The sequence below is a fragment of the Prenolepis imparis genome, unplaced genomic scaffold (assembly GCF_030444845.1).
Source record: "Prenolepis imparis isolate NDT839.2.m4 unplaced genomic scaffold, iyPreImpa1.0 SCAF_141, whole genome shotgun sequence".
Lineage (NCBI taxonomy): Eukaryota > Metazoa > Arthropoda > Insecta > Hymenoptera > Formicidae > Prenolepis > Prenolepis imparis.
In genome coordinates, this window is record NW_028141299.1 from 27,199 (window position 1) to 41,785 (window position 14,587).

General features: G+C 42.2%; 1 protein-coding gene across 1 annotated transcript; it reads right to left on the reverse strand.

Moving 5' to 3' along the window:
* Nucleotides 1–12,903: 12,903 nt before the first annotated feature.
* On the reverse strand, nucleotides 12,904–14,158 carry LOC145947777 (uncharacterized). The gene has a single exon (XM_083057555.1). It carries the CDS (start codon nucleotides 14,054–14,056, stop codon nucleotides 13,058–13,060), a length of 999 nt encoding a protein of 332 aa, XP_082913681.1. The 5' UTR covers nucleotides 14,057–14,158; the 3' UTR covers nucleotides 12,904–13,057.
* Between the last annotated feature and the right edge of the window lie 429 nt (nucleotides 14,159–14,587).

A 14,587-nucleotide genomic window follows, 5' to 3' on the forward strand; every position in this document is an offset into this window, starting at 1 on the left:
ACCGACAAAGCGATGAAACAACATAGTTTGGAGAGACGGCAGTTGGTGAACGAACTGCACGCGCCGGCGAGAAAAAATTTTCCCCGAAGACATGTCATAGTGCGAGGATATGATGATCTGTGGCAAGCCGACATCGTCGAGATGCGTCCGTACTCTCGTTTCAACAAAGGTTATCACTACATACTCACCGTCATTGATGTGTTGAGCAAGTACGCGTGGGCCGTACCACTCAAGAGTAAAGACGGAAGCGAGACGGCTGACGCTATCGCCGAAATAATTCGAGATAGCAAGAGATGCCCGAAAAACATGCAAACTGATATGGGGAAGGGATTTTACAACGCTGACGTGCAACGGCTTATACGGAAACATGACATTAATCATTATTCTACATATTCGGTAATGAAGGCATCGATCGTCGAGCGATTCAATCGTACGCTGAAGAACGACATGTGGAAGATGTTTACGCTGAATGGAACTTACAAATGGATCGACGCGTTGCCGCGACCCGTATCGGATTACAACGCGCGCAAGCACCGAACAATCGGCATGCGACCCGCCGACGTCACCCCCGCGATCGCTGATAAACTTTTAAAAACGGTATATAGTAACATAAAGATTGCCGCTCCGGCGAAATTCAAAGTAGGTGACTCGGTACGCGTTAGCAAGTACAAGAAACTTTTCGAGAAGGGTTAACGCCAAATTGGACGACGGAGGTGTTTAAAATTATCAAAGTGCAGCGTACTAATCCCGTAAGCTATCTACTCGAGGACTATCGCAATACATCTGTCGCTGGAGCGTTTTACGAGTATAAGTTGCATCGCGCGAATTATCCGGACGTGTATCTTGTGGAGAAAGTACTGCGCAGAAGGGGTGACGAGGTTTACGTGAAATGGCTGGGATTTGACAATTCACACAATTCTTGGATACATAAGGACAATGTGATTTAATTCATATAGACTGTATTTATTTTTAGAAAAATATAATGTGTACAACATATAAAATATTTGAAATATAAAAATATATGAAATGCAAAATCTTTATTAATACATCCTTTCCTTTAATCGTTACAATATATGAAATATATAACATTATATCACACACATGCACACACACACACACACACACACACACACATTATATTATATTATATTTTATAAGGGTATCTGGTAATGTCCCCATGGTAATGTGTCAGTCGAATCAGGTATGATTTACCGCTTATCGTCGTACGGACTTAGAGCAATTTTTGTCTCGCGGACGGTATACACTTCGTGCAATTTCGATCTAATACATGACTGCTGACGTGTCATTTCAATCTCGTCATTCAGGCACCGCGTATAATCGTCGAATGTTATACTACGCGCTACGACGTTACTTTTGACACCTTTTGCTTTTTTAGTGTCCTTTTGCCGTCTACCCTCATCGCGTACATTTTTGCTCTAAGCCCGACGAATTCGGTCATTATCGCGCCGTTGTTCTCATCCTTCATCAAGCTTGGCACCTTTTTGTTTGCATGCGCTATACCGTACGCGTTGTCAATTGGATAATCGCTCGTATCGAATCTAGCGATATCGCGTTTCATGTTCTCGTACACATCGTCGCACTCGTGCGATGTGATATATTAAACTGTCGGTGTCGGTGTACATTATCCGGCATCTTTCACAATAGAGCGGTGACATGTACTCGTAGTGAAATTCATACAGGCACACTTTCGATATATCGAGTATACACATACCAACATAGATTGGTTTGTTAAATTTAACTTCTAGTTTACGTAATTCCACGGCGATTAGGTTTTCCGCAAAGACGCTCCTACTATTGAAATTTGGTTTCGCGATCATCGCCTCCACACCGTATCGTCCGTCTCACTTTGTCAATAATTTTACATCCACTTGATTTCGAACGTTTTCCATAGTTTTACCGAATACCGCGTTGTTCATCAATTTGTACAAATTTTTCTCAAAATCGGAGCCATTGTTACGTCCGGGGGTGCAGTTGCGGCGTAAATTTTACGAAATTTAAATCGCGACCTACGAACTCGAACTGCGGGGCGGACTACGTCGTATTTCGGAATTACTCCGGGGATACCCACGACCACAGGTATTTCCTTTATGGTCACGGTTGCGTTTTGGGAGAAAGGGAGCGTTTCGTATAGGTTCGATTACTGACGAATCAGTCCATGTATCCGCGGAATCGTTCGAGTGAATCGTCGACGGAGTGGAAAATAGTGATTACTGTATTACCATCCGAGTCGATACGGTAGGGTTCTTCACCACGGCGGTACAGAAGGTAAGCTCGTTGGCAATGATAACAAGGGTGGTCGATGTCACGTGTTTTCGACAGTCGGTAAAAATTGCAGACTGAGCAAACGACTCCGGTCGGTACGTCGCCGATAACGAGGAGATGCTTAGCGCAAGTTAACCACTCAGATTGCACGCCAATAGGTAAACGCATACGGCAATCCGTACAGAGAGCGGCACTTGTTTCCTTATTAATAAAACCGATTATCCGTTGGCAATACGGGAGGTTATTTAGGGTTTCTTCAATAGTTTCTTCCTCGGAATCATCCTCGGGGAGGAGCAAAGTGGTGGGGATGTCCAAGTGTGACGGTATTATTGGACACATAGGAGTTGATTGTTTAAACTAATGTTAGTTAAAATAAATAATTGCCATGAGGTCGATTTGAATGTTCTAACACGTTCACGAAGTTTCTAGATATTCTGGAAAGATTTAGAATTTTCCAAAGGGTTGACTGTAGGATACCTACTGCAGTTTTATGAGGGCCATAAACTGACCCTTGATAAAAAAAAAGGTTTCGCACGATTTCTCTTTTTGGGAGATGAGAAAATTTAAGACGCGCAGAGAATATTCTGGAAACCACGTGGTAAGCTAATATTTCTAAAATTGCAAGAGAATTTATTAGTTATTATTGTTAAGTGATTCAAAAATGCGTAGACGTAGCTTCCGAAATAGATTCTTGTATTTCGCGGGTTCCCGGGCAGAAGGGAGGCTCGTGTTGTAAAGAAATATCTTGAGCACCTACCTTATTTAATTTCCAAGGAATGGACAACGACTGGATGGCGATGATCCGGGGTACCCGCGTTGTAGAGGGTGTACAGGATGCCAGACCTTTCTGCAGATACCTTGTACGGCGTGGATCGTTGTCCGGGATGTCGTTCAATGGCACCTTGGAATACTTGATTTCGATCGCGTGCAATTGCGTAGGCCACTCCCGTAATTTAACGTCCGCGTGATTATTATTATTATTATTAATGCTAAAAGGCACGGAGTCGCCGAACAATCTATCGTATTCCGCGTCGTTATGATAGTCGATTCCAATGAAATTAGAGAGACCACGTGTTGATTCAGTGCGATGTAGTCGTGCTGTTATACGCCGTAGTTGATTCTTTCTTCCTGCACGGCGTGTTTTAGGCATTATAAAATTTAAACATTCTGAACGTCGTTTCGCTTCTGCAATAACTAACGTGCGGCGGTCCTCACTGTTCGTTGTTGCTTTCGGCGAGAGATTATGAGCGGTTCGTCCTCTCTGAATAATCACTACGAGGTTCAGGAAATATTTCTATGTTATAGAATAGTAATTTGTTAGGAATGGATTACTTGACGCGTGTTTTAGGCATTGTAAAATTTAAACGTTCTGAACGTCGTTTCGCTTCTGCAATAATTAACGTGCGGCGGTCCTCACTGTTTGTTGTTGCTTTCGGCGAGAGATTATGAGCGGTTCGTCCTCTCTGAATAATCACTACGAGGTTCAGAAAATATTTCTATGTTATAGAATAATAATTTGTTAGGAATGGATTATTCGGCATGTGCAGGCGAGAGAATTCGAGATGCGTTTTAGAAATAATATAGGCTTGGAGATACACGAGGTTGGAACTAATTTAGAATGAATTTAGAATATATATATATATAACACTTTTATTCTAGTATAACACTACGAGTAATACAAAGTATCTAAGTTAAATTTTAGAGTTAGAATCTTAGAGTTAAAGTTAGAATTAGTCTTAGAATTAGAATTAGAATCTTAGAGTTAGAATTTGAATTTTAGAACTCGGAGAGAGTCTTAAAGGTGACTGCTCTGCTTGACGGCGCGATTAGAACTGAGCTCCTCTGGGCTCGCTCTGAGGTCCTTCGGTTTTCGGCAGCTCGGTTGCGGCGGCCGAGAGTGGGGGAACTCTCTAGAGTAGGGAGTTGCCGTGGTAGGGAAGTTCCCAGGTGCTGCGGAGCGCCGCGCTCAGGCACTAGGCGGAGTTAGATGTCATGGCCGGCATTGGCGCGCATTTCAAACGGTGTTATAAGAACTTAGAATTATTTTGCATAGGAGTGAAAAATTTAAGTAGCCGGACGTGACACCATGTGGATTGAGTAAATTGTAATACGCGATGTATCTTTACGATACGAAGACCGTGACGTGTGCACTGCTGCAGGTTGCGGTAGTGTATGACGTAACGTTTCTTGTCATATAGCGTTGCGAGAAGCTTATCTTTCCGCTTGCCGGGCAGCTTGTCGCGCGTCGGACAGAACGGTAGGTCAATGTGTGTGTTGTGTTTACTTTACGGGTACTCCAGATCGATCTCGAGAATATAACCTGTGAGCGAATCCGGAGCGATCGCGCTAACGTCAAAGTTTGAAATGTCTTCGACCCATTGAAAATCGGCATAAGGTAATGATTGACACATTGCCCATCCGTACAAATTATTTACATCGAAATACATAAGGTACGATGATGGTTCGATGAGTCGTATGACTGCATGTACTTGTTATTAGCATACGCGTATCTGTTGGAACATTGACTTAGACCGCTGCGTATACCACGTTCGATAAACATAACCATGTCGATATCGGTAAGCAATTCAAACGTAATATTTGTATGTTTTAACATGTATACCCGGGAAGAGTATAATAATACGCAGGGTCGAGTCCATAACTCGCGATGCAAATGTCGCGAAAGTTTTCAAAAATATCTGCTAATAACAAGACGTCAGTTTTTAAATACAGATCGCTATATTCGCCGAGAGTTCGAAGGGAGAATCTATTCCAGATGTTCTTGGCGTGCGCGTAATCGCTCTCGGATACAGTGTCACCGGTCAAGGAACTATAAAACGATTCGCGCGGCGGTAAACGCGTGTCCTGCAGCCTGTCTACGCAATCAATGTACTAGTACGGAAAGACACATTTTCGCGTCAATAATTCGAAATTGTGAGCGGATAATGCGGAAAAATTGAATCGTAAAATTTTTAACTTATTCTTATCGAGTGTTACGTCCGGGGGTGCAGTTGCGGCGTAAATTTTACGAAATTTAAATCGCGACCTACGAACTCGAACTGCGGGGCGGACTACGTCGTATTTCGGAATTACTCCGGGGATACCCACGACGACAGGTATTTCCTTTATGGTCACGGTTGCGTTTTGGGAGAAAGGGAGCGTTTCGTATAGGTTCGATTACTGACGAATCAGTCCATGTATCCGCGGAATCGTTCGAGTGAATCGTTGACGGAGTGGAAAATAGTGATTACTGTATTACCATCCGAGTCGATACGGTAGGGTTCTTCACCACGGCGGTACAGAAGGTAAGCTCGTTGGCAATGATAACAAGGGTGGTCGATGTCACGTGTTTTCGACAGTCGGTAAAAATTGCAGACTGAGCAAACGACTCCGGTCGGTACGTCGCCGATAACGAGGAGATGCTTAGCGCAAGTTAACCACTCAGATTGCACGCCAATAGGTAAACGCATATGGCAATCCGTACAGAGAGCGGCACTTGTTTCCTTATTAATAAAACCGATTATCCGTTGGCAATACGGGAGGTTATTTAGGGTTTCTTCAATAGTTTCTTCCTCGGAGTCATCCTCGGGGTGAAGCAAAGTGGTGGGGATGTCCAAGTGTGACGGTATTATTGGACACATAGGAGTTGATTGTTTAAACTAATGTTAGTTAAAATAAATAATTGCCATGAGGTCGATTTGAATGTTCTAACACGTTCACGAAGTTTTTAGATATTCTGGAAAGATTTAGAATTTTCCAAAGGGTTGACTGTAGGATACCTACTGCAGTTTTATGAGGGCCATAAACTGACCCTTGATAAAAAAAAAGGTTTCGCACGATTTCTCTTTTTGGGAGATGAGAAAATTTAAGACGCGCAGAGAATATTCTGGAAACCACGTGGTAAGCTAATATTTCTAAAATTGCAAGAGAATTTATTAGTTATTATTGTTAAGTGATTCAAAAATGCGTAGACGTAGCTTCCGAAATAGATTCTTGTATTTCGCAGGTTCCCGGGCAGAAGGGAGGCTCGTGTTGTAAAGAAATATCTTGAGCACCTACCTTATTTAATTTCCAAGGAATGGACAACGACTGGATGGGGATGATCCGGGGTACCCGCGTTGTAGAGGGTGTACAGGATGCCAGACCTTTCTGCAGATACCTTGTACGGCGTGGATCGTTGTCCGGGATGTCGTTCAATGGCACCTTGGAATTCTTGATTTCGATCGCGTGCAATTGCGTAGGCCACTCCCGTAATTTAACGTCCGCGTGATTATTATTATTATTATTAATGCTAAAAGGCACGGAGTCGCCGAACAATCTATCGTATTCCGCGTCGTTATGATAGTCGATTCCAATGAAATTAGAGAGACCACGTGTTGATTCAGTGCGATGTAGTCGTGCTGTTATACGCCGTAGTTGATTCTTTCTTCCTGCACGGCGTGTTTTAGGCATTATAAAATTTAAACATTCTGAACGTCGTTTCGCTTCTGCAATAACTAACGTGCGGCGGTCCTCACTGTTCGTTGTTGCTTTCGGCGAGAGATTATGAGCGGTTCGTCCTCTCTGAATAATCACTACGAGGTTCAGGAAATATTTCTATGTTATAGAATAGTAATTTGTTAGGAATGGATTACTTGACGCGTGTTTTAGGCATTGTAAAATTTAAACGTTCTGAACGTCGTTTCGCTTCTGCAATAATTAACGTGCGGCGGTCCTCACTGTTTGTTGTTGCTTTCGGCGAGAGATTATGAGCGGTTCGTCCTCTCTGAATAATCACTACGAGGTTCAGAAAATATTTCTATGTTATAGAATAATAATTTGTTAGGAATGGATTATTCGGCATGTGCAGGCGAGAGAATTCGAGATGCGTTTTAGAAATAATATAGGCTTGGAGATACACGAGGTTGGAACTAATTTAGAATGAATTTAGAATATATATATATATAACACTTTTATTCTAGTATAACACTACGAGTAATACAAAGTATCTAAGTTAAATTTTAGAGTTAGAATCTTAGAGTTAAAGTTAGAATTAGAGTCTTAGAATTAGAATTAGAATCTTAGAGTTAGAATTTGAATTTTAGAATTCGGAGAGAGTCTTAAAGGTGACTGCTCTGCTTGACGGCGCGATTAGAACTGAGCTCCTCTGGGCTCGCTCTGAGGTCCTTCGGTTTTCGGCAGCTCGGTTGCGGCGGCCGAGAGTGGGGGGAACTCTCTAGAGTAGGGAGTTGCCGTGGTAGGGAAGTTCGCAGGTGCTGCGGAGCGCCGCGCTCAGGCACTAGGCGGAGTTAAATGTCATGGCCGGCATTGGCGCGCATTTCGAACGGTGTTATAAGAACTTAGAATTATTTTGCATAAGAGTGAAAAAATTTAAGTAGCCGGACGTGACACGAGGAAGGATGCCAGTTTGTCAAGACTAGCACTGAGAAATTTGTATGAATCAATGAATCGTAATTTTATGCAAGCTTTCCGATCTTTGTCGTCGTCGGTACTATTGACAGTCTTTGTAAATGAAATGTATTTTTCTTTTGTTATTGGAAGCACATCTACGCGTCCTTCGTATGCGGTAGCTATTTCTTTTATGATAAAATGTGCGTCGTAACCGGATAGATTGTGGAAAACTACAGGAATGACATAAGAGTCTTTGTAATTTAGATTGCAGTTTGAGTGTGCGAGACCCCTGTATCGCCCAGTTAGATGACAATGATCGCGTACTCGATTATCGTCCGGCGCAAACGGTTTTTCGCAAATGTGACATTGCGTGGCAAGCCGCTCCTTTCTGTTGTAGTTGCCGAAGCCGAGCCATTTATCCTTATCGCTTGGTAATCTGATTGCGCAGTCGTTTATTTCTCGACAGTCCACAATGTGAGCCTCCGACTTTTCGATCAAACTGAAGTAGTGCAAGCATCTGTGAAAAAAATTACAATTTTATTTACAATTATTTTATATAATTTGCAATAAATATACGTACCGATCACAGATATATTTTTGACCATTGTGTTTGCTCAGTTGCGAGCTTACGAGGCGAGACAGATTTTTTATGTATGCGAAATGTCCAACGTTGTCGTCCTCCTCCTCCACGTACAGCAAATTCACATGTTTTTCTCTTTTCTGATCGGCGAGTCGTATCGGAAGAATTGATAGTTCCTTCTTCCTCTCGATACCGTAGACGTTGATTGAGATGTTATTTGCCAGTTCAAACTTTTTTATTTGATTCAACGTCATCGGAAACTCAATGTTTTGTAAATTTAACACCGTCGTATAGTGCGGATATGACGATGTTCTCTCAGTATATTTTTCAGCTGGATGCAGTGCAGCCACCACTGACCACCCGAAACATGCATTGTCCGTTGATGCACATTAATTACCGCTCTCTTCGCCATAATTTCTCGCGGTAATTTAATATGGCATCCCGCGCGCATAAGATTGCACTTGTTGACGTTGACCGTAAGATCGAGGATTCGTGACAATGCCCATCCGCTATCACGTTCCTGAAACTCTTCGAGTCAATGTGGTTTCGATGACGTGCCGCTCATACCACTCGCGTAAATAGGACGTGCGAAAGATTTCATAATTTCTCGTGTTAATACTTTTGTTGGCGCGCTTATCACTTGTCACAAACTCACTGTTGAACACAGTATTTACTTTTACACAGTTGTGTATTTTTATAACGTCTTGCACTTGCTGAAGTACTACATTATTAGCGTCTTCCAAAAATTGTCGCAGTTCGATATAGTCTGCGTTAATCACCGCACCGGTCAGTAAACGATTTTCGAACGCGGTATCGATCTCTCGCCAAACGAGTCTTCCCGCGTTATTTTCATCACTGTAATTACCACCACTAGGTATAAGTTGTCTCCTCAATCGAGTTTTTGCACTCTCGAGTCGCGCGATTCTAGCAACAAAAGATTGTCTATATCCGATCGAGAGTCGCGGATGCTTGACACGGCTGTTTTCTTCGAGTTTGATAAATTCCGCGCAGTGCAGCGCCGATTATTAAGGATATATTGGAGATATATTACAATCAATGAGATCGCCGTGAATTTTTAATTAAACATTCTTAATAACGTCCTAAATCGTCATGAATTATTTCAAATTTTTTTACTTGCTCCTTTAAAAGTTATTAATTTTTGAATTTTGCGATTTTAACATAGGATCTTATGTAAACTTTCAAGAGACAGGTAATAAATTATTCACAAACTATGAAAAAACAATGATAAAAATTTGATTTTGTAATATTATATTGTTCATACATGTAAAAATGTTCCCACAAAGTTTTAAAACGATTTACTTGCTCGTTTTGAAATTATTATTAAAAAATAACTGTGATTATCGGTTTGACGCAATATCGATGATAAAACGTGGCAACACTGCATAACCTTATTTCTCAAACGATGCGCACGAAGTTTGACATACTCTGAAATTTGAAACTCCGGACATTTTAACTTTTTTTTAATGGTAGAGGTAATGTTGAGAAAAATAAAAAAACAAATCAAATTTATACATATATATATATATATTTATAAATATTATCGTATATTTAATATTATCGTATATTATCATATATTTAAAAACAGTTTTTAAATTATCTTATAAATAACAATAAAATTATTTTATTTTTTGGTGTCAGTGAAATAATTGATAATATTTTGTATAGAACGAGTTTGTAATTTTTCCATTTCTTTGGTTTCTATTTTTTGCTTCAATAGAGCACGAATACCAGAAACACTATCTTTTTTATAAACGTTCATCAACATTTCCATAGTAAGTCCACTTTTTGCAAGTTTTTTGCGAACTCTTCCTAAGTATTTTGTCATTGGTGTTAATGTTTGCAAAAGTTCTTGGGTCTTAGCAAGGGCTGTCCACTGTTCAATTTTTGTGTTAAAAGATATTGCATTTTCTAGAATCATACTTTTTGTAATTTTCAATTTACAGAGGATTTTTAGCAGTATTTCACAATCATTAATAGCATTGTGAGCTCCAGTACTTGGTATTGAGAGCGAAGCTGCAAGATTAGTTATGGTACACGATCCTTTGCCCTTTCGTCCGGTGAATTTTCGTATAATTGATAAAGTATCCGCAAAACTTGAAATGACCTTTGCAAATTCTGCTGTTAAAGAATATTTTTGCATTGCTCGGGATAATCTAGGACCATCGAATGCTAGATTATGAGTAGCTATGCATTCTTCTCCAAAGATTTTAGCCATAAAAGTAGTTCTCCTATGGCGACTCTCAATGGTACTGAGGATACTTTTTTTCCATGATACTGTTACGTCCGGGGGTGCAGTTGCGGCGTAAATTTTACGAAATTTAAATCGCGACCTACGAACTCGAACTGCGGGGCGGACTACGTCGTATTTCGGAATTACTCCGGGGATACCCACGACGACAGGTATTTCCTTTATGGTCACGGTTGCGTTTTGGGAGAAAGGGAGCGTTTCGTATAGGTTCGATTACTGACGAATCAGTCCATGTATCCGCGGAATCGTTCGAGTGAATCGTTGACGGAGTGGAAAATAGTGATTACTGTATTACCATCCGAGTCGATACGGTAGGGTTCTTCACCACGGCGGTACAAAAGGTAAGCTCGTTGGCAATGATAACAAGGGTGGTCGATGTCACGTGTTTTCGACAGTCGGTAAAAATTGCAGACTGAGCAAACGACTCCGGTCGGTACGTCGCCGATAACGAGGAGATGCTTAGCGCAAGTTAACCACTCAGATTGCACGCCAATAGGTAAACGCATATGGCAATCCGTACAGAGAGCGGCACTTGTTTCCTTATTAATAAAACCGATTATCCGTTGGCAATACGGGAGGTTATTTAGGGTTTCTTCAATAGTTTCTTCCTCGGAATCATCCTCGGGGAGAAGCAAAGTGGTGGGGATGTCCAAGTGTGACGGTATTATTGGACACATAGGAGTTGATTGTTTAAACTAATGTTAGTTAAAATAAATAATTGCCATGAGGTCGATTTGAATGTTCTAACACGTTCACGAAGTTTCTAGATATTCTGGAAAGATTTAGAATTTTCCAAAGGGTTGACTGTAGGATACCTACTGCAGTTTTATGAGGGCCATAAACTGACCCTTGATAAAAAAAAAGGTTTCGCACGATTTCTCTTTTTGGGAGATGAGAAAATTTAAGACGCGCAGAGAATATTCTGGAAACCACGTGGTAAGCTAATATTTCTAAAATTGCAAGAGAATTTATTAGTTATTATTGTTAAGTGATTCAAAAATGCGTAGACGTAGTTTCCGAAATAGATTCTTGTATTTCGCGGGTTCCTGGGCAGAAGGGAGGCTCGTGTTGTAAAGAAATATCTTGAGCACCTACCTTATTTAATTTCCAAGGAATGGACAACGACTGGATGGCGATGATCCGGGGTACCCGCGTTGTAGAGGGTGTACAGGATGCCAGACCTTTCTGCAGATACCTTGTACGGCGTGGATCGTTGTCCGGGATGTCGTTCAATGGCACCTTGGAATTCTTGATTTCGATCGCGTGCAATTGCGTAGGCCACTCCCGTAATTTAACGTCCGCGTGATTATTATTATTATTATTAATGCTAAAAGGCACGGAGTCGCCGAACAATCTATCGTATTCCGCGTCGTTATGATAGTCGATTCCAATGAAATTAGAGAGACCACGTGTTGATTCAGTGCGATGTAGTCGTGCTGTTATACGCCGTAGTTGATTCTTTCTTCCTGCACGGCGTGTTTTAGGCATTATAAAATTTAAACATTCTGAACGTCGTTTCGCTTCTGCAATAACTAACGTGCGGCGGTCCTCACTGTTCGTTGTTGCTTTCGGCGAGAGATTATGAGCGGTTCGTCCTCTCTGAATAATCACTACGAGGTTCAGGAAATATTTCTATGTTATAGAATAGTAATTTGTTAGGAATGGATTATTTGACGCGTGTTTTAGGCATTGTAAAATTTAAACGTTCTGAACGTCGTTTCGCTTCTGCAATAATTAACGTGCGGCGGTCCTCACTGTTTGTTGTTGCTTTCGGCGAGAGATTATGAGCGGTTCGTCCTCTCTGAATAATCACTACGAGGTTCAGAAAATATTTCTGTTATAGAATAATAATTTGTTAGGAATGGATTATTCGACGTGTGCAGGCGAGAGAATTCGAGATGCGTTGTAGAAATAATATAGGCTTGGAGATACACGAGGTTGGAACTAATTTAGAATGAATTTAGAATATATATATATATAACACTTTTATTCTAGTATAACACTACGAGTAATACAAAGTATCTAAGTTAAATTTTAGAGTTAGAATCTTAGAGTTAGAGTCTTAGAATTAGAATTAGAATCTTAGAGTTAGAATTTGAATTTTAGAATTCGGAGAGAGTCTTAAAGGTGACTGCTCTGCTTGACGGCGCGATTAGAACTGAGCTCCTCTGGGCTCGCTCTGAGGTCCTTCGGTTTTCGGCAGCTCGGTTGCGGCGGCCGAGAGTGGGGGAACTCTCTAGAGTAGGGAGTTGCCGTGGTAGGGAAGTTCCCAGGTGCTGCGGAGCGCCGCGCTCAGGCACTAGGCGGAGTTAGATGTCATGGCCGGCATTGGCGCGCATTTCAAACGGTGTTATAAGAACTTAGAATTATTTTGCATAGGAGTGAAAAATTTAAGTAGCCGGACGTGACACCTCCCCCCTTAGAAGAAAAAGTTGGACCATGTCTAACTTTTTCCAGTTCTATATCATAGTGGGTATAATTTTATTTATGCTTAATGTTAAGGTTAACACTTTCTTATTTCCTAGTGGTGAACGAGTCTATACCTCTTCGTTGAGGAGGTTGCGCAATTCTTTATAATTTACATGCGCTTCACTTTTCACTTTTTGTATTGGTGGGGAGTCTTCTTCTTGTGAGGGGGGGGCTAGGGGTGTTGATTCTTCCTGTACGGGTAGTGGTCCCAGTGGTGGTTGCTTCCTTTTGTTATTTTGTCCTCCGTCGGCCGGTCTTCCCATGTGTAATAATATGTTCGTGACTGATGTCCATACGGCTCCCAGGAGGTGTAGGCTCCATCCGTAAACGGAGTGAAGTGCGTATCCATGGATCAGTGTGTCTATTATTAATTTGGCAAGTCGTGCGACGACAAAGATGCCCAGCACTCCGGCGCTGGCGGATCCGAAGCTTATGAAACCTTTCCATAAGCGTGCTCCCGTGTTTTCTGCTAGCTTGTCGAGTGTTTTCTCGTCTAGCAGGTTTAGCATGGATAGACTTCCTGTGGGGACTTCGTGTCCCATTGCTCCCCTGGCGATCGTGTTGAGCATTGAGGGTTTTTCCATCGGGAACATGATGTGGTCGCGCAGACGATCCAGGTCTTCGCTGGTGTAAATGCCGCTGGAGGCGAGCGAGTCAGGGCTTACGTATCTCCATGACGGTTTGGTTAACGGCTGGATTGTCGGAGGTGCGATTGACTCCACTGGTTTCGGTGTCAGTCGGTACCATATGTTGTGCACTTGGTACATCGCTGGTAGGAGTTCGTTGCAGTCCCTGAGTGTTCCAGATTTTGTGAGTATTTTTGATCTGGGTAATAGGAAAAGAGATTTATTCTGGTGGGTGACGGGAAGCTCGTTGTAGCAATTGTCGACGGGTCGTACTCGGCATTCCACAGGTACGCATTTGATGAGGTGGATAACCTCGCCAGCTGTAATGGCGGTGTACCCTGGTGATTTCATAATTCTGTGCGCCATCTCGTCTGGTGCAATGCTTGCAAGGGAGAGAGCGTTGAGCAGGATTTGTCTCTCCAGGGCGCATTTCTGTTCCATTATGTCTCTGTATAGTTGTGATAGCTGTGTTCTGAGGTGTTTTTCTACGTAAATAAACTTGGAGTTTACGTACGAGAAAATATCAAGATTGTCGATTTTGATTTTTGAACGACCTTTGAACACGCGTCCTGGCTGCGTTTCGAGGACGCAGAGCTTGGGGTGCTCAGTTCGCAGGAGTTTATATCCACAGATGTTTGTCTCGGTTGTGCGTGCCAGCGCGAACGTGGTATCTTGTGTCGTTACCGTGTAGACCGTTGGGGGTCCTTATGCGCTGATTTCGGTGATAAGCGATGTGCCAATCCTTCGTATAGGACATCGTATCGGCCGAAATGGCAATTGTCGGCAGGTAACACCGACCAGTATGTGGAGGCTCCGTCTGCGTCGTTGCATTCTCCTGTTGTCACGGGGCAGCGAACACCTGAGGGGAGTATTACCTCGTTAGTGTTATGTTTAACGGGTAACTCCAGCTTCCGGGTAGTGATCCGTATTGAGGCTTGGACGATTGCGTTATCCCAGGTGCCGTACGGATCG